This window comes from Schistocerca americana, chromosome 7 (assembly GCF_021461395.2).
Source record: "Schistocerca americana isolate TAMUIC-IGC-003095 chromosome 7, iqSchAmer2.1, whole genome shotgun sequence".
In the NCBI taxonomy this organism is placed as follows: domain Eukaryota; kingdom Metazoa; phylum Arthropoda; class Insecta; order Orthoptera; family Acrididae; genus Schistocerca; species Schistocerca americana.
Genome location: NC_060125.1, coordinates 541,585,058 through 541,606,848, shown reverse-complemented (window position 1 = coordinate 541,606,848; position 21,791 = coordinate 541,585,058). Strand labels below are relative to the sequence as shown.

The 21,791-nt window shown below is 36.9% G+C and overlaps 1 protein-coding gene across 2 annotated transcripts in view; it reads right to left on the bottom strand.

Annotated features, from left to right (window-relative positions):
- Window positions 1-21,791, bottom strand: part of LOC124622152 (pyruvate dehydrogenase protein X component, mitochondrial-like) — a 132,725-nt gene that overhangs the window by 54,434 nt on the left and 56,500 nt on the right. For both annotated transcript variants that reach the window (XM_047147791.1, XM_047147790.1), the window contains exons 6-7: window positions 15,239-15,415; window positions 12,737-12,921 (exon numbers count right to left, since the gene is read on the bottom strand). In XM_047147791.1, coding sequence (XP_047003747.1) covers window positions 12,737-12,921; window positions 15,239-15,415 — 362 coding nt within the window. The remainder of the gene's footprint in view (window positions 1-12,736; window positions 12,922-15,238; window positions 15,416-21,791) is intronic.

The following is a 21,791-nucleotide window of genomic DNA, read 5'->3' as shown; positions in this document are numbered from 1 at the left end:
ATTTATATTTGAATTTTATGCATAAAGACAAGAAAATATTCGAAGTTTCATCCAATTCTAACATGTAGTTTCAGAGTTATCACCGTTTAAAGTTTTAGTCAAATTGTATTTCCAAGGGCAATTAAGACGTAACTAAAGCGTGCATGCTTTTACAGAATATGAAGCAAAATCGTTAGTTTTGAAGCTAGAGCCTTGAAATTTTCACTGTTTTGTTCTAAATTAAACACTGAAACTGATAGATCTACAACATTCCGCTTTATAATGTTCATTCATATTGAAAAACTGTACTGAAACTCAAAATATTGTTAATTTCAAAACTGTGACATAGGTATAAAAATTTTGAATAGCTAATATCTCTTTCCAAATAACCCAATACAACCACATATTTTTAAAAACAGTACAAAATTACCTTTCAAATGGCACAAAAAAATTTGGTGCGGTTTTGAGTTGTAACAATTTTATGACAAATGGAAGTCAAATTTTGTAATTTACTTTGTAAAACACACGTTTGATACAATAATTAAATATTTGAAGTCAATACAACTGTGAAAATACCAGATGAACTCAAGTTTTATGTATCGATTATTTTAAAATAAAAGATACATACATTGAGAATTTTACAAAATATGTTTAGTTTCATTTGAATACGAGTTGACAATTATTCGTTTTCAAACAAATTCTTTGTACAAAGCGTTTTTGATGATTTTAAAGTTTAATAATTATTCAGTTGCAGTATTATACTAAGTTTAAATGAAGCAGTATGTACAACAATTACATTTAAATGTCCATTAAGTTTTTTTTTTTTCTTTTTACAATAAAGCATTGCAATTGTTCCATGTTTTGATGAGTTCCTTTCAGGAATTAGCATCAATCTTATATGATCTGCAGAACTGAGATGCTACCTCTAGAGGAGCTATTACACATAGAAGATGGGCTGGTGGAACAGGACATCTGTCTTCTTTTTGAACCCAAAAGAAAGTTTTTGCTGGTCCGTGAGGGTGCATAAAAAGAATGTCATAGTCCTCTTCTTCTTCATTGAAACCCCAAACCATTGCTATCCGCCAGTTCTTCTCATAAACTCATGCAATGAAAGAATGTAGGTTAGGTTTAATAGTTGTCAGTCATAAAAATATTTTGTTTCAACAAAATTTTCGAGTCTGAACTCACTCGTTTGGCTGTAATTTCTTCACAAGAAGCTGGCTTAAAATAATGGAAAAGTTCATGTACCCGGTATTGTTTGACCCATTTGAGATCTAGTTTCAAGCATTGTTCTTTTAGCTTCATTTTCTTCTTCCTTTAAAAAGAAGAAATATATTTTTGAGAATAAACTTTTGCAAAAATTGTACATTTGTTCAGCGTTTATTATCTGCTCACTTTGCCAACTGCTCTGCAAGTTTTTTTTGGTTACAGTTCTCTTGACTGTGCTCCTATCCCATTGCAAGTTGCTTTACCATGACTCGTAGCATGGCATGATCAGCTTGCATTTAATTTAAAATCATTTTTTTAAATTTATGTATCATGCTTTTGAAGTTTTTATACTGAGCACTGCAACCATCTGTAAAATACTCAATTCGTTCAATGCCAGGAAAGTTTTGTTTCATGAAATCTATGTTTTTATCTTGTACTGAATAAACAAATGGTACATCATGCTTTAGATCATCTGAAATGAAACACAATAATGTTTCTTTTATGGTGGAATCTTCATTTTTAGAAAAAAAAAAAAACACTACTGGATGAAGTGAGCAGCTCAAGTGGCCCCAGTGGTAGGATTGCACTTCGTTTGCAGAATGAAGTCATCGTTTTCTGCAAAATCCATAAGAAGTAAAACGTCATTAAATGCCAAATTTTCTTTTCCCTGTTTCATGTAAGAGTTTTGAGTTTTTGTGATGTAAGAATGAGGTATCAGAGCCTCAATTTTTCTTATAGTAAAGTCAGTAAATTCCTTGCAAAGTAGTAGCATTGTTTGTAAAGTCATTCTGCTGTCACTTGAAACCCACTGCGAAAATTTAATGCCTTCATTTTCATCAGTCTTCTAGTATTTCTTTTAGATGTAGCTGCATTGATTCACTCGTTTTCGGGCACACATCACAACATCTTAACATACAGTCCACGTTTTGTATATCACAAACCAATTTGTCCATCACAGTGTGTATTGATTCTTTATCATGCTGGTTCAGAGCATTTGCTGAAAGCTCAACCTTTTGGTGGTACAAGCAAACACACACACTGTGAGTTCCAGGTGAACCAGCAAGCACACACCACTTCGGTCTCAAGGAGTAAAATTTGGAAAATACAATTTTAATATTTGGGTGTTTTTCTTTAAACGCAATAAGTAGTTCCTCTAAGTTGCATAAAAGAATTCTTTTCTGCTTGTAAGTATTTTTTTTTTTTTTTTTTGTTTTGTTTTTAGCAGCTGGCAACATGTAAGAAAATTCATAATCTTCATAAAACAGTTGGACAGTGTCTATTGTTTACTGGGGAAGGGTTCTGCCATGTTTGGATTCTGTCAAAGCCAAAATACCTTTCTCGTTTGCAAGCGTTCGGGCTTTTCGCACAAACTATTCTGATACATTATATTTTTCCACCGCTTTTATGCACGACCAAGACTTTGGAGTGATTGTTAATATCTGTATTTTTTCCTGTTTGGTCAAGTTTGTCTTGAATTTTTCCTTTATAGTATCCACTAAATGATCAAGATCCTTAGATTTTGTCTTCAATTTATTACCATTACTTGTACTGTCAGATTCACTTGAATCGTTGAATTCTTGTACTTTCAAAACAAATGGCAGCTTTTTTTTAACCTAGTCTTTTGCCTTTTTAAACTTCTTTTTGGCATTTTTTTTCTTCGATTGGGTAGATAATGACTGACGTTGAAGTGGTGTCACATCCAACCCTAAAAGCATTTCATTCAACTTTTCTCTTTCTACTAATCTTTTTGCATTGGTTAATTCACCCTCATTTGCTTCACCACTTTCAAGTAGAGCAATATCTTGATGATCTAAAGTAGGTGTTGTCCCATTCAACAATTTTCTACATGTACTGCACAACAGCTTTCCTGGCACTAAAACAGTGTTCTTATTTTCCTTAACATATTTCGCTTTTCCAGGGTAATTATCCTCAAATCTTTCTTCTTTGTTAAAGGTACAGAATGTTTCTTAAATGGATCACAACAGGATTTTTGGTTCTTTTCAAAATACTTTAAAAAATAACACAAATGATGGGAACAAATATCATCTGTTTCACTGTACTGCTTATTAGTATGCCAAACTAAAATTTCTACTTCTTCTTTACACAAGTTTTCCGAAATTAAATAAATTTCTTTGCTTTTTGTCAGTGAACTATTTTCGCATGAAAGATTTAGTAATGAACCTACTGAACACTTCAGGAGGGAGGGTTTCATGTCCTGACTTTAATTTCATGTCTTGATGGGAAACAGCAGGCAGACTGCTGACTGGTGAATTTTTGATGTGCATACTTGCATAGTAGTACTGCCTTATCTGAACTTGCAACACACTTCATATGACTCAAAAAATGTTGTATGTTTCTTGACTTTAACTTCAGTTAAATAAAACAAAAAAGACAAATAAAATAACAACTACAGTAAAATCTTTGACCCAATTTAAAAATACATAACAAAAGATGTACTAATAATTTACTGTTTTAAGTAGCTGATCTTCCAAATTATAGTTTTAAAACCTTATACTTCTATATAACCTCTACTGTAACCATTTTGAATCTTAAAATAGCCATTCCATACATTTTGAATAGATAAAACTTGTTTCCACTTCAATGTAAGAAAAAATTGTTACAACTCAGAACCCCACCAAATTTTTTGCATCATCTCAAAGGTAATTTTATGCTGTTTTCAAAAATATATGGTTGCATTGGGTTATTTGGAAGGAGATTTTAGCTATTCATAATTTTCTATGCCTACTGTATTTACTCAAACCCACGCCGCACTCGAATCTAAGTCACACCTGAAAAATGAGACTCGAAATCACGGAAAAAAATTTTTCCCAAATCTAAGCCGCACCTGAAATTTGAGACTTGAAATTCAAGGGGAGAGAAAAGTTTTATATCGCACCTCCAAATCGAAATAAATTTGGTCCATTGTAACATGAGAAACAATTTAGGTCGAATGGATGAAGATACAGCTACAGTAGTTTGGCTTCACCAGGTAGCCATTACTATGCACCAGGCGCTCCATCCGTATTTATACAGGTACCATTCCTTTTTCATGTGCTTCGTCTGGTTTGAATCAATTGCTTATTTTGCTTTGATCTGATAAGTGCCGTTCTCTTTGTTATAGGTGTTTACGTCACTCTAAGCTGAAAATGCATTATTGTACTGTGTCGTGCATTGTTTGTTGCATTCTGATAACGAGTGTTTACGATCTGTCACCGCTCGCAGCATGGCTTGCTTTTATGTGCACTACAGCCGGTTACAATAAATAAAAAGAGAGCAATTGTATCATTAGTGAAACAATAGCAAAGAGACTGCTATTTGTTGTTACTTACACTGCTGCTTTATTTGATAATGATCAACAAAAACCAAATAATAGACTGCGTATGATAGAAAATGTTCTGAACGAGAGTTTAGCGAAAATTTTTCTCCGTTTGAAAATCTTTGCAGACGCCTCTTTAGTACATTACATTCTGCACGGAAATTAGAATCATCTTAGATTTAAAAATCTAGTCAGTTGCTGTGCTTCATTTCTGACTGTATCACTATTCAGCATAAGAATAATATGAATATCAACATGACATGATATGTATATTCTTCCGCGTTTGCTGTTGTCTCGCTCTAGTTTCATAATTTATTAGGCAGACAGGATTTAAATGAGATAGCAGCAAACACGAAATAATACATGGCGTAATGTTTACATTTGTATCATTCTTATGGTGAAGAGAATACTGCATGTGAATCACGATTTATAAAAGTTCCTATTAGCAACCATCTCTTGTCACAGGTAGGAAAAAATTCAGAACGTAGAGTTGGCCATATTGACATACATTCCAAACAGCCTTGCCAGTCGGATTTTCGTAGTAGATATTTAGTGATGACTTGAAATGCAGGGTGTGTTGTTGTTGTCTTCAGTCCGTACACTGGTTTGATGCAGCTCTCCAGACTTTTCCATCCTGTGCAATGCAGAGTAGCAACACTTATTTTATAAGAATGAAAATAACTTAGAAATTAGAATTTAGAACAAAATTTTATTAGGTTTGTAATACATCTTATATGAAATGTTTAAAATATGAGTCGTGATTCTGAATCACCATCACTCGATTCTTTGTTGCTCATTTCTTTATACAGTGCATCGTCCTCCATACAGTCTAGTGCATTGGATATCGAACATTTTTTTAATGTTTGTTGCACAGTCTGATTTGGAATACATTTTCATGCATCATAAATCCATTGGCACACTTGCGCGTTTTACACATCCTGTTGGTGTCAGCTGTCTGTCGCTTTTCGAAAGCCAGTCTGTGTACATGCGTTTAAGCTTGTCCTTAAATGGTTTATTCAGACAGACATCAAGTGGTTGCAGAATTGACGTCATCCCGCCTGAAATTACTGCCAGGTCCGTTTTGCTTTCCTCTAATTTTCGTTTTACTGCAGGTGTTTAATGGCCTGCGTACACATCTAATACCAACAGACTGCGTAAACCAAGCATTGCACCACAACAACGATTCCACACACACCTAATCCATTCCAGCACCATGTCCCCCGAAAACCACCCAGTTTCGTTTGCTCATACAATTACACAGTTTTTGGAAACACTTCCGTTTTTGGTAAAGTCTTTCACTTGAAAACTATGAATGGGGGTAATTTATATCCATCTGCTGTGCAAGCCAGCATGACTGACATCTGCTGTTTTTCACCCCCTGATGTAAGAACACTTTCTTTCCTTTGGCATCAACCATATACTTTGACGGCATGTCAAAATATACGGGAGTTTGGTCAGCATATCCTATATGAATAAGAAGGTATTGCTTTTCTGTGCACTGCCTAATTATGAAGTGCTGAAATTCCAAAAGTTTTTCTTCATAATTTTTCGGCAGCTCCTGTGCAACTGAAGTTCACCTCCGAAGTGAAAAACCCCAGCGCTTCATAAACAGATCAATCCAGCTGCGACTGGCCTTAAAATTCTCGATTTGTTGCTCTCTAGCAATTTCACGTGCCATAATTTTTAAAATTTCGGCATTCACAGGCAGGAATTTCTGACGCTGTTCCTTAATAGATTCATTTAAAATCACTCCTAGTGCATGATATCGGCCACACTTTGGCCCACCAAATGCTTTCCTGCTACTTGAACATTCAAATAATTTATCTCTCACCAGTCGCCATCGCCTGACATTGCTCTCATCAATCCAGTATCACAGACTTGCAGCACAATTAGAACTTTGTTCCGCAAAAAAAAATAACTCCCCTCTTGAATTTGGCACTATAATGAAAGCGCTTCATTACGGTTCACTAACACCAACAAGCACTTCACAAAATTCCACGAAGCAACAGGTGCCGCTACGTGAAATCTTTATGAGCCCCAGCGTGTCAACTCGTGCACAATCCTAAAGCCTTGTGCATTGCTGGTATTTTTGTGTAAAGAAATTTATTTTTGTTGCCATGAATATGTGAAAGGCTGCTACATTGGAAGATGAACAATACAGAATTTCTATTTACTTCATTGGATTGTTGTTGTTGTTGTGGTCTTCAGTCCTGAGACTGGTTTGATGCAGCTCTCCATGCTACTCCACCCTGTGCAAGCTTCTTCATCACCCAGTACCTACTGCAACCTACATCCTTCTGAATCTGCTTAGTGTATTCATCTCTTGGTCTCCCTCTACGATTTTTACCCTCCACACTGCCCTCCAGTACTAAATTGGTGATCTCTTGATGCCTCAGAACATGTCCTACCAACCGATCCCCTCTTCTAGTCAAGTTCTGCCACAAACTTCTCTTCTCCCCAATTCTATTCAATACCTCCTCATTAGTTATGTGATCTACCCATCTAATCTTCAGCATTCTTCTGTAGCACCACATTTCGAAAGCTTCTATTCTCTTTTTGTCTTAACTATTTATCTTCCACGTTTCACTTCCATACATGGCTACACTCCATACAAATACTTTCAGAAACGACTTCCTGATGCTTAAATCATTACTCGATGTTAACAAATTTCTCTTCTTCAGCAACGCTTTCCTTGCCATTGCCAGTCTACATTTTATATCCTCTCTACCTCAAGCATCATCAGTTACTTTGCTCCCCAAATAGCAAAACTCCTTTACTACTTTAAGTGTCTCATTTCCTAATCTAATTCCCTCAGCATCACCCGACTTGATTCAATTACATTCAATTATCTTCGTTTTGCTTTTGTTGATGTTGATCTTATACCCTCCTTTCAAGAGACTGTCCATTCCGTTCAATTGCTCTTCCAAGTCCTTTGCTGTCTCTGACAGAATTACAATGTCATCGGCAAACCTCAAAGTTTTTATTTCTTCTCCGTGGATTTTAATACCTACTCCGAACTTTTCTTTTGTTTCCTTTACTGCTTGCTCAATATACAGATTGAATAACATCGGGGAGAGGCTACAACCCTGTCTCACTCCCTTCCCAACCACTGCTTCCCTTTCATGTCCCTCGACTCTTATAACTGCCATCTGCTTTCTGTACAAATTGTAAATAGCCTTTCGCTTCCTGTATTTTACCCCTGCCACCTTCAGAATTTGAAAGAGAGTATTCCAGTCAACATTGTCAAAAGCTTTCTCTAAGTCTACAAATGCTAGAAACGTAGGTTTGCCTTCCCTTAATCTTTCTTCTAAGATAAGTCATAGGGTCAGTATTGTCTCACGTGTTCCAACATTTCTACAGAATCCAAACTGATCTTCCCCGAGATCGGCTTCTACCAGTTTTTCCATTCGCCTGTAAAGAATTCGCGTTAGTATTTTGCAGCTGTTTCTTATTAAACTGATAGTTCTGTAATTTTCACATCTGTCAAACACCTGCTTTCTTTGGGATCGGAATTATTATATTCTTCTTGAACTCTGAGGGAATTTCGCCTTTCTCATGCATCTTGCTCACCAGATGGTAGAGTTTTGTCAGGACTGGCTCTCCCAAGGCTGTCAGTAGCTCTAATGGAATGTTGTCTACTCCCGGGGCCTTGTTTCAACTTAGGTCTTTCAGTGCTATAATATATGAAAATGCAGTAGTTGAAACTCGGGGCGAAGAAAAAAACTCGTCTACTACCTTTTTTTTAAATTTATTTACTGGTGCAGAGGTTTTGGCGCCAGTATTTATCTTTGTGCCTGCAAAGCATGCCTGTGCAGCGCTACATATATCCGATGGCAGAAGTTAGTTGTGGCGGCTCCTACCAACATTTTTCAGAACTTCGGCTTACTTTGCACTCGATTCTAAGCTGCAGGCGGTTTTTTGGGTTACAAAAACCGGAAAAAAGTGCAGCTTAGATTCAAGTAAGTACGGTATGTCACAATTTTGAAATTAACAATATTTTGAGTTTCAGTACAGTTTTTCAATATGATTGAACATTATAAATCTTAATTTTGTAGATCTGTCAGTTTCAGCATTTAATTAAAATAAACCAGTGAAAATATCAAGGCTCTAGCTTCAAAACTAACAATTTTGCTTCAAATTCTGTAAAAGCATGCATGCTTTAGTTATGTCTTAATCGCCCTTAGAAATACAATTAGCCTAAGACTTTAAATGGTAATAACTCAGAAACTATTTGATAGAATTGGATTAAACTTTGGATATTTTCTTATCTTTATGCATACATTTCACATATAATTTTTGGAGAAAAATCCAAAAACCTTGGGTTTTATATCTACTTTTGGCTGGATGATTTGGCGTTGAATGTCCCAGTTTATATTCATGTATGTTAATGGTGAATTGTTAAAAGTGAAAAAACTAATTTAAGGAGGCAGAAGGCAAAACAAGAGAGGAATTAAAATTCTCCCAGCTTGCTTCGTCATAGCACACCCTTTGCATTACTTTACTGGACAACATGGATGAACAATTTATGAAGCAGTGGCTCCAGTAACAGCAGGAACAATCACTTCTTGATCGGCAGTTACTGGAACAACAGCAACAGTAGCTTGTGTTACTACAGCAACAAATAACAGCATTGTCTACTACAAACAAGATACTTCATCATTCTACTGTTTCCTTCATTTATGGATGGCACTGATTTTAGGGAAACATATTCATGACACCTGCTCCATCACTTCACTGCCTACAAGGTAACCGATTCAGATTGTAAACAGTCATTTTTGTTTCCCGATCTTTTCATAGTGTGTTGAATTTGCTCCGTAAAAGTTATACCCCATGAAACATCCTGATAGTCTGTCTTTTAGTTTGCTCCTTACCATAAAATGACACATTAAGTTGCATACAGACACAATTAAAAGATACTTACACTTTTAATTGTGCCTGTCTGCAACTTAGTTTGTCACTTTTACAGTAAGTGGCAATCACTGATATCCCAACCTGGAGTTTCCATTGCTTGATTTTGCTGAACATAGTTATCTGCTGTTGGACCATTATGGGTGTCAATCCTGTGTGGGCATATGCTCATTTGAAACGTTATAGACATTGTGCACAAACATCGGGAACCTACTGACCTTCGTGGTCTTAGTCAACATTGTGCTTTCATGTCCTCTGAAGAATCAAGTTGCCAATTGTATGCAGACTCCTTGGTTCAGGACTCGCTTCTCCATCTTTCACCCAACAAGAGAGTCCACTCACAGGCTTTATGGCATATGGATCCCTCCTTAGACAAAATCCTTAAAACTCCTCAGGTTTTCAAATTCACATAGGAAACCGAAAGCTATTGGGAGGTTCAGCCCACAGTGTCTGCTGTCACCGCTTGTCTGACAGTAAAATCTTCGCATCAGTGCAACAGGAAATCACATCCCCGTGCCAGCCATTCTGGTAAACATGTTATGCCATGCCAACAAAATGGTCTAAAGGCAAGCAAACAGGGAAGTGACAGTTCAAGTTTCTCTCATAACTCAATTTCAGAATCTTTTCTGGGTTCTCCGTCTCGATGGAACTCCAATCCGTATTGTCTACCTTCTTGTACTCAGTGTTTCCACTAACACGCTCGCTCCCTCTGTCCACATCAATCAGCTATTTGTTTTTCATGTGGCATTACGGGTCACATTAAAAGTGTGCATCGGTCATCTGACATCCGGAACCACAGGTACGATGCAGAGTCTGGTTCTCCCGTCTTTTCCCTCGTGGGATCTACTCACAGCTCTCCTACTGAAGCCATGCATTATAATGCTCTACTGAAACAATGACTCATCCCACTAGATGTCAACCTGTCAAATTGGTAACCATGTTATGAGTGAATGGTTTGGAAGTCCCTTTTCAGGTGGATACTGGTGCATCTTCTTCTCTTATGAATAGTACTACCTATGTTGCATTAGATTCTGCTCTGCTACAACCTTCTTGTCAGAGAGTAACAGTGTACAGTGGCCATAACATTCACATGAAAGGCATTCCTGCTAAGGATATCTCCTATAAAATGTTTATAAAAACTATCCTGTTCGGTTGTTACTTCTGGTAATGCAGAAAACGTCTTTGTGGTAGACATATTGGAACAGTTTGGGTTTCTGATTTTGGAGAATGCGTGTTTGATTGCCACATTGATTCCATTTCACGGCGCTGATGACTTAAGTGCCTCATACTTGTATCTGTTTACCCCTAGTTTAGGAAGAGCTGCAGATGTAGATGTAAAAATTCACTGACAAACAGGTCTGTGCCTTGCTTCCTGCAGGCCCCGCTCAATTTCACACATCCTTTGGGATGTGGTTAAGGCAGAATTGGATAGGTTGGAGGCCCTCGGTGATTACCCTTCTCTCATCATGCAAATGGGCCTTTGCCCCTTGGAATCATGAAAAAATTGGATGGCTCTCTCTGCTTATGTGGTGATTTTAAGGCCGTTAATACCCAGGACATCATCGACACTTTTTCGGTTCACCGCAGAGAAGACCTGTTTTCTAAGTTACAAAATAGTGTCTGTTGTACTAAGGTCGATTTGTCGGAGGCATACTTACAGTTGCCACTGCAGTCGGGATCTACTGGTGCTCAACACACCTTTGGCCTTTACAGGTATAACAGACAAACCTTCGGTTTTTCTAGCACACCACCACTCTTCCAGTATTACTTGGAACAGCTGATATAGGACATTCCTTCGTGCTGCAATTATTTAGGTGACATCACAGTGACAGGGACACCAACTGATGAACACCCTCAGAACTTGCAGTCTTTGTTTTCTTGATTACTTCTGGCTGGCCCCAAATGTAAACTATAAAATCTAAATTTTTCCAACAGTTCGTTGACTACCTTGGTATTATCATTAGCAAACAGAGGAACTGTCCCACCAAGCAGGGCATCCATGCCACAGAAAACGTGCCCAAGCCCCAGTATCCCAAGGAATTGCAACTCTTTATAGAAAAAATTAACTATTACTGCCATTTCATTCAACATGCTACAAAAATTTCCTATCCAGTATACGCATTGCAGAAAAAAGGGGTTCTGTTCTGGTGGTCTCTGAAGTGGGACACAGCTATTTCAGCACTTAAACGGGTACTGTGCCTCATCCCATTTTCACCAGGGATTCCCCTTCTTGCCACAGGCGTTATTCAGCGTCGTGTCGGAGTAGTCCTGTCCCACAAGGAGATGGATGGTTCTGAACATCCTGTAGCATTCATGTCCAATACACTCAATGTTGCCCAATGCAACACCTCCCAGATTGACGAAGAGGCACTGGCCATTGTGTGTGAAGTTCATGTAGGAACAGACTCCGACAGCGACATGGAACTGTCACAGCTGTCTGAGATCAATCCTTACCTAAAGCTCTCACCACAAGTGGCATCACAACCTAAAAGCTGTCTCTGCAAAAAGCGATCTGGGAAAAGGCCAAGGCCCTGGAGCTCACGTCACATCATCTGGTGAGATCCCGTGACCTCCAATCGGCTGTAATCATTTGCCTGCCACACAGAGGACTCATCCTCTTCTGTACTCACTGTACCGGCCAGTATCTGTTGGCGACTTTTGCTTTGTCTTCAACTATGTATCGACCTTAATATTGGCCAGTTAGCTTCTTCAAACTTATCAGTTATTGTCTTTACTGTGTGTTTCTACTGTGTCACAGTAATAAGCCAAATAAAGTGTACTCACATGTCTGTGGCTAACATTAAAATCGTAGTAATGTATTGCTGTTAGTAACAACATTAAACATTTTTAAATCTACTGGTAGAATATCTTTTTTGCATTTTCTATTTTTAAATATTTTCTCTATTTATAGCCTGTATTTAATATTTTATATGCAACCTGGAAACTATAACTCTTGTGACATTGCTGTAAAGACTATACAAGAGAAATTGAGAACTCAATATGGAAAAGAGTTCAGCTATTGCACAAGTTGCAATATGAAGCAACAGTCACACTGACATTAGGGATTTGTCAAAAACCAAAGCCTCTTTACTACTTTGTGATGACAAAAACAGCTGTCCAAGACCTGCGCGTATTTCCTGCATAAAATGACATCACCACTTCTGTGGTATTGTCTCTGGAGATACTGTAATATTCTGCACATTTCAAAGTAGTAGGTATTGAGAAAAGCACTGTTTTCCAGTAAGCACTAATGCTAATAACTAAATGTAACTGATGCACACTGTTTGCAGTTATTTTAGGAGTAACAATTTCTGTGATACATACGTGAAGCTTCCACCTTGGAATTCATGAGGCTGGAGTTTCCCAGATCGTGCTTTTTCTGCCAGTTTGCGTATTTCTGTTGAGATCGTTTCGATACCCTTGCCTGCTGCATTTTTCACTATGGGTGTGATCAAACCAGCATCTGTGGCAACTGCTATTGATACATCCACAGTTGGAATATGAACTATCTGTAACAAAACGTAGCTTTAACTACCAAAATTCAGCTTTCATCACACAAAAACAAGGTAGCATCCTCATGAACACGAGCAGACACTGATAAGATTCATTGGATACAGGATATTAGTGGCTACTAATTGTATCTTGTCTTAATATTTCTGAGATATTCAATGACAGAAGCTAGAATTAAAGTAAATATTATTTTTAAGACATGTTTATTTAGTTTTCAAATTTATGTTCTTAATCAAAAGCAGAAATAGTCAAATATTTGTCCATGCATGTGTTACAGTCAAAATCCATTTTTAGTTAGAATGTGTTCTTACTAGTTTGTACTGAGCCACTTCATCAAAATGTGTTTTGTCTAGTTAAAACTAGTTTTAACTGACTTTCGCTTTTGATCAGCAGTAAATTCTAGTTGTAACTAAAGTTATCATCAACGAGTTTCAACTAGTAAGAACACTTCTAACTAAAGTAGACAAAACTAGTTATCACTAAATTTATTTAGGGGCAAATATTAAAATGAAGGGCAACTACGTGACAAAACAGGCTTAAAGAATGAAGATGGCTTCAGATTCAGTACATGCCACTGTAGAAATCAGTGACAGTATAATTATACTGATCCTGTTACCGACAGATCAAAAGCAGATCTCCCCAATATTATTGGAGTTGTTCTTCAGAAAGATGAACAGGGCTTGCACAAGATTGGAACGAAATATGGGATACTCGACAAATTGTATTGCAGGTATGTATTTCTGAACTGATTTCAATAATTAAGGACAAATGTCAGACATATTCATTACTTCATTGATTTAATGCTTTGAAAATGTTGCTAACTATTCAAGTAATTAATACCTGCAATACAATTTGTCGAGTATCCCATATTGTTCAAGTAATTAACAATATGGGGTACTCGACAAATTGTATTGCAGGTATTAATTACTTACAATTTGTCGAGTATCCCATATTGTTCAAGTAATTACTTGAACAATATGGGATACTCGACAAATTGTATTGCAGGTATTAATTACTTGAATAGTTAGCAACATTTTCAAAGCATTAAATAAATGAAGTAATGAATATGTCTGACATTTGTCCTTAATTATTGAAATCAGTTCAGAAATACATACCTGCAATACAATTTGTCGAGTATCCCATATTTCGTTCCAATCTTGTGCAAGCCCTGTTCATCTTTCTGAAGAACAACTCCAATAATATTGGGGAGATCTGCTTTTGATCTGTCGGTAACAGGATCAGTATAATTATATTGTCACTGATTTCTACAGTGGCATGTACTGAATCTGAAGCCATCTTCATTCTTTTAGCCTGTTTTGTCACGTAGTTCCTCTTCATTTTGTATTTGCCCCTAAATAAATTTAGTGAAAACTAGTTCTGTCTACTTTAGTTAGAATGAGTTCTTACTAGTTGAAACTAGTTGATACTGATAACTTTAGTTACAACTAGAATTTACTGCTGGTCAAAAGCGAAAGTCTGTTAAAACTCGTTTTAACTAGGCAAAACGCATTTTGATGAAGTGGCTCAGTACAAACTAGTAAGAACATGCTCTAACTAAACACGGGTTTTGACTGTAACACATGTACATATATATGTGTGTGCAACCTTGACCCCCCCCCCCCCCCCCCCCGCTCTCTCTCTCTCTGCAATCGAATGAAGTGAGGCTACAGTTCATTAAGTGTATTACAGTTTCCCATGGAAATCAGTTCACAGACTCCAGCAAACACAAGCAGATGAACCACAACAGTGAGCAAGGTTCTATGGAAAATTATTGCAATGGGTCCTATACATAATGCAGCCTAATGAACATGTAAAAAGACAGAAAACATCTGGGAATTTTAGTTCATTACCAAACAGATGAGGATTTATCAGAATGAATCATTACAGCTGATTAACTGCCATTTCATTAACTATGAAAGAATAACAGTTACAAACTCTACACATGCAGAGACAATAAATCCCAAGTTGTTATTGAACGTGAAAGCACACAAGTAAATATGTCTTAGTGTCATTCCTAAACGAGCTTTGTTTGGCACATTTTCTTCATCACAATAAATATCACAAGAAATGTGTATATAAATGTATGGCATAGTGAAACATTAATTCTGGAATACATTAAATACTGAATAGCAGGCACTTTTATTTACAACTTATTTACAGAAGACTCCGTGCCCACACAGATTTAGACTCAGTATATTATTAATTAATGTTATATTTGTTACAAATAAATGCAAAAATGCACACTATCAAATTACAACAACACTCATGACAGGCATTATTAGAATTACAATTTAGAGAGTCCATTGTGTGTTTTACCTTTCCATCAATCCAATGTACATTAACTTCAGGATACTGGAGCAATGCATTTGCAACAGCTTTCACAACAAAGTCATTCACAGATACAGATATACCATCTGATTTCAACTGCTTCCTTAAAGCTAATATTTTGTCTATTGTACATTTGACACTGCCATAGGCATGTGGTATTGTTGACTGGAAAAGAAAGAATAGCAATTGAATATACATTAATTTCATAAGAAAACTATAAAAAATAAAAATAAATTTTACACACACACACACACACACACACACACACACACACACACACACACACACAACTGAGACAACACCTGTAAATATCCAGAACTTCAACATTTTTTTAAAGAATTTAAATAGGACTACAGTATTTTTGCACCAGAATAGCAGATTAACTATTCTGTAGACCTGAAAAAAATAAAAATGCCTTCAAGCTGGTTAATTTTGTTTTGTTTTGGCTCCTTTTTCAATGGAGAACCACTATTTTTTGTGAAGAATGGAACAATTTCTTGTTGGCTTTAGAAAATAGTTATATCAATGAAATTCCCTTATACAGATCTGCTATTCTGGTGCACAAAAGATACATAGCTACACATAAGAAAATGCTTATGACCATTGTACTGTTTTAGAATATGTCATTCCAGTGATTTACAGTGGCAAAAGCAGGTACCAGGTACATCATCTTGAAACAAACAACAGTGCTCTCTATATTTTTTTAAAAAACATCAAGTTTAACATGGTTCTTGCAGAGGCCACAATTAAATGTGACTCCCTGTATATAGTAACAGGAGTGAAAAAACAGAAAGGAAAAATATCAGTGCACAGGCACGAAACACCATCTGCTCTTGCGCAACAAAAGAAAATTAGGCAGTAGTGCACACAGTCTCAGAGATCCACATTGACTCTCATCCTTTATAACTGAATCCTGTGAACCTTCAAGAAAATGAGGCTTATTATTCTATTTAATGTGCTATCCACTCAGCAAACAAAAACATATAAATTCCTACTTGCACAAAACTCTGAGAATCATTATGACGACAAGCATTCTCTCTTATCACTAGTATCTTGAATCATTATTCTCATTTCCTACACTACCCTCTCAAATCATCCCTGCCTTACTGTACTTCCTTCTCTTGTGGTTTAACTACATTCTTTTCTATTTGCATTATTACATTACTGACTTCTACATCTACATATTAATGTCTTGCCAATGTACAGCACCATTACCAAGTTGAAGTGTGTACAACATGTAAGTAGACTCATTTATTTTGTCATCGTAACTGTGATGGAGAAAACAAAATTGTTCTGCGGTCTGTACTGGACACCAGTTCTCTTAACTCTACATAATAATCTTGCGTAAATTCACCATTATTAAATTCCCCAAGCATGTGACCATTAAGTGTGTTTTTCAATTCCTATGAACCCTTCTTGCAAGCACACTTTTAGATTAAAATGGTCTAGCAGTATTCCATTGCCTCTGCATGGTCTCGTCTGCAGACACACAACAGTTTCAAAAGTCCCACAATAAATTTAACTTCTCTGTTTGTCCTTCCTAAAACTGATCTTAAATCATTATTACTGACATAAATGACAACAGTTAATTAAGTAAATGAGATCACTACACTGAAATTCATATCATCGTACCAATGGACAATATGCGAATTTCCCAGTAATGTGGCTTTTTGCAGCTGGGAAACAGACCTCTGTCTTCGCTGAATGTTTCTGAGTGCCCACCAAGATGTCTTAGTAACGTGTCCAATGTCGGAGAGAACCGCTAAGATCACTTTTACCAATTTATCCCAAAGTTGCAGAAATTTAATTTTCAGGGCTCCTTATCTCAGAAGCTCTTCCACCACCTTACGCAACTCTACTGTCACCTGGAATAATGACATCAACAATCTGCAATTTCTTTTTCTCCACTGCTGAGAAGTCTAGTGAATTATAATTCAATGTCTCATCAGCCCGAAGAGCCTAATAGCTAAGATAATCCTTTTCTGACCACCTTTTCTGTCTTACAATACCAGCTGCCAGTTCATAACTGGCAGCTGGTATTCTTGGCACAAGTCCGAATATACAATTTGCAACTCAACACTGTGCCTCTATTTGTAATCTGTCAGTATGATCTTTTTGCAACAGTTCAGGAGATGGTCAGTTGTTTTGTCACTCCTTTGGGAAGTCTGTTATTCTTCCAGTTTTGATTGGAACAGCACCCTTCCTGATGGCTTGCTCCTTTGCTGTTACTCTTTGCAATCCTGTTTCCTTCCCAGCCACAACCACCCTTTATGTGATTTGTTATTTGACCTTGTGGGTAATATACACATCAACTGTTTCTACTACAAATTTGTCAATGGATTGGAAGTCGAAAATCGGCAGATTTTTTGTGCTCCTCTGAAATTGCAGTGTTACTTCATTAGCAGCTACATCATCTATAGTTGCTGATAAGTTATTAAAATATGTCTTTCTGGATAAGAACACCTTTCTAGACCAAACTACATGACTTTAACCATTTGTGTAGTTTATACTTATTTCTGCTATTCATTCAATCTACTGCACTGTTGGCTTGGGAGAGAGGACATACTGGGCAGTCAAATGAAAATGAAACAAATGGAAAAAATGAATAAATAGTTTATTATTTCAAAAGTAATCACCGTAATTGTTAATACATTTATTCCACTGTGAGACAAGATGGTCAATAACTTCATGGAAAAACTTTCGTGGTTATCTACAGAATCTCTTCGTCCAGAACAAATTTATGGTCAATATGACCAAAAATATGAAATTGCATGGGGGAAAATAGAGACTGAAAGGGGGATGTGTAAGGGCTTCCCAGCAAAACTTCTGCAGCATAGACGAAACAACCTTGACAACATGTGGGCTGCATTTTTCTAAAGTTTATTATTCAGAATATAAGTTACTTGTGGCTGATAATAATTGAACACAAATTTCACAATGAGACATTTTCTTTAAAGTAATATTTTTCACAAAATTATGAGTCAGGAAAACCATATGCACATGGAAATCCTTCTCCACCAATTACTATCAGTTTTAGGTATGACATACTTTTGAAAGCCCTCGTGTTCCTTCTTTATAAGGAACATCTTGTCTTCTCTAAAATTTGTGTAATTCAAGAAATGGCTTTATCCAAATTTACTGTTATTGTAATAATTACAAAATTTTGAATCTTAAAATGCTGCCTTTTTAAAGTATTTTCTGTATTTAAAAATGTGTACTTGTGATAGAATTTCAGATCCACACGTTTATCCCAGAGTTGTAGCAAAGTCACAACAATTTTTCTAATTCTATGTTTATCATATTTCACACTCTATTATGTTAGTGAAATATTATAAACACAGAATCAGAAAAATGTCTGTGGCTTTGCTAGAACTGTGGGATAAATGTGTACATCTGAAATTCCACTACAGAAAATAGAGCCTGATACTAGCTACATCAAAGAAAACATCGTTGTGCAGTAGATTGAAGGAATAGCAGAAATAAGTATAAACTACACAAATGGTTAAAGTCACGTAGTTTGGTCTAGAAAGGTGTTCTTATCCAGAAAGACATATTTTAATAACTTTTCAGCAACTATAGATGACGTAGCTGCTAATGAAGTAACACTGCAATTTCAGAGGAGCACAAAAAATCTGCCGATTTTCGACTTCCAATCCATTGACAAATTTGTAGTAGAAACAGTTGATGTGTATATTACCCACAAGGTCAAATAACAAATCACATAAAGGGTGGTTGTGGCTGGGAAGGAAACAGGATAACATCATCTAGAAAATTAACCAATTATGAGTCAGAATTGCTGGCCAATACTTATCTTAAGGAGGCGAAACATATAGAACTCCAAATAAGATAAAAATTACAGTAAAAGGGAACCACTACATAGCTCTCGGAATTACCAAGTCCTTCATGGGAGAGAGAGGAATGTATTGAGGAAGGATGGGTAGGTCGCTCAGACCCCAGGATGAGAGACACCCGCCAGTTACGAATATGAGGACAGAGAAAGATCTCTGTTTATCCTTCCCTCCCAAAGGTTAAGTACTGACCAGTTTATTAGAACCTGATATTAACACTATTTTAAGAACAGACAGTCAATAATTACACAAAACAGCTTCATCACTAAATGTGTAAAAATAATGCCAACAATTCCAGACTTTTGAGTGTTAACTGAATATGTAACAGCTTTGGAACGGCCAGGATAGAAAAACAATAGGTGAAGGATAGATTGCTACTTCTCACACAGAGGAGGCTTTGAGTAGCATATAAGCACAAAGAAACAGAATGCTGAAATATTTAAACTCTTGGAAAAAGTCCTTAAGAAGTAGTTATACACATTCACACAAGAAAATACATAAACAAATATGGCAACTGTGTCCAGGTGCCTACGTGTGGCCTGATACATCCTCTATGTGGCGAGTAGGTCTCTATCCTTTACTTGTAACTGTTTCATTTCTAACTCTTCAGTTAAAATGTAATATACCCTTTCAGATGACATATGGCAAGTGTGAGCATTTTCACACACTTTCAGTAAGTGATCCTCCATGACCATTTTATGCACTTTTGCAATGATTTCTGGAGTAGCGACATATCTTGGCCGACCATTGTGTGGATGATCATCAAAGCTCTCCTGACCAAATTTAAATTCATTTGTCCACTTGCCAACAGTTGAATATGAAGGAGCAGAGTCCCCCAGTGTATTCTGGAAATTGATGTCCTTTGCTTTCATACCTTTCTTTACAAAGTACATAATCTCTGCTCAAATCTAGATTTTTTCCATCTTCGTAAATCACTACTCAGGAACAACAACAGAGCCACGTCACCGCCACTGTTCTCTTCCAAGAGCACTGATGTGGCACATGTTTACAGGCAACAGCCCAATGAATATCACGCGAATAACTCGTTGTGCTAGCGTTGACCTCTTGTCGTGATTCCGAGAACTTTTCAAACCACCCTCTATGTACAAATTCATGAAACCAATTTTTCAAACAATATTTTTCTCTCTCTTTCTTTTTTTTTTTTTTTTTTTTTTTTTTTTTTTTTTTTTTTTTTTTTTACAATTAAAAGCATATCTTAAACTATTTTTCTACATGGTTGCCTGCACCATTGTTCAGACATTAATCATAATGGAAAACAAACTTTTCTAGGCCCTCTTCATAGAAAGAAGCACCCAATGAAGACAGACACTGCTGAACACCATTTTTCTGTGCTGTCGTGCTGTCAAAGCACCTACCTCCAACGTAATGCTTCAAATTCAAGTCAAATGGTAGTCTGAAGGTGCAAGATTGGATTTGTATGGTGGGTGATCAAACAGCTTCCAACCGAAGTGCTGAATAAGGTACTGAGTGACACCAGCAGAATGGGGCATGCACTGTCATGAAGCAACACAATACCTTGGCTGAGCATTCCACACCTGTGTTTTGAATTGCACATCGAAGTTTTCTCACTGTTTCACAGTAACATACCATCACGACAGTTTTACCTCTGGGAAGGAACTCAACAAGCTGAATGCCCTGTCTGTCCCAGAACAGTGCACTTGAGTTTTTTATGCTGACAATTTTGTTTTCAGTTTTTGTTTTTTGGAGGATCATGAGTTGAATTATCTCACCCACTTGCTCACCAATCCCTTAGTCATTTCATCTCTACATATAAAAGGCAATGTCCCAACTGATTGACTTTCTCGCTGAGTCATCATTGCGCAGCCCAAACCGCTATGGATAGAAACTAGAAATTTGGAGAAGTGTTGATTTTATGCTGTTTATATTTTGAAGTTCCACCCCTACAGGGGTGAAACAGGAGACGAAAGGTTTCTTAAAAATATGTCACTATTAAGGCAATTTTGAATCTAGACCTACGAAAATTGGTATTTCATTTCTCAGTCACCATTTTTGAAAATTTAATCCCTATGGGTGTGAAAATGCATTTCAGTGTTTTTGGAAATTCAACCCCTACGGGGATAAAATGTTTTACGAAACTGTTTCATTGTGAAAGCATTTTTAAAGCTAAATCTTTGAAAATTAGTGTTTGGCTTCTCGGTTTCGAAAATAAAAGTTATATGTTTCAGTGTTCTTGGAAATTCAATCCCCAAGGGGGTGAAGTAGTGCCACACTTATTCACTAACTCAACATCGGCCAGTCCAGTCCACTAATGACAGAAAACTGAAACGAGTGTGGATCTCATATTGTAGGCAGCGTTTAAGAAGGGACTGTTCGAAATTTCACTCCTCTGGGAGTGAAATATGGGATGCAAGGCTTTATGAAAATATTTTGCTATTAGGACAATCTTGAAAATAAATCGTTATTAAAGGAACTACTAATGTATTTTTTTTTATTTTTCCTCCCCCCATGAACCATGGACCTTGCCGTTGGTGGGGAGGCTTGCGTGCCTCATCGATACAGATGGCCGTACCGTAGGTGCAACCACAACGGAGGGGTATCTGTTGAGAGGCCAGACAAACATGTGGTTCCTAAAGAGGGGCAGCAGCCTTTTCAGTAGTTGCAGGGGCAACAGTCTGGATGACTGACTGATCTGGCCTTGTAACATTAACCAA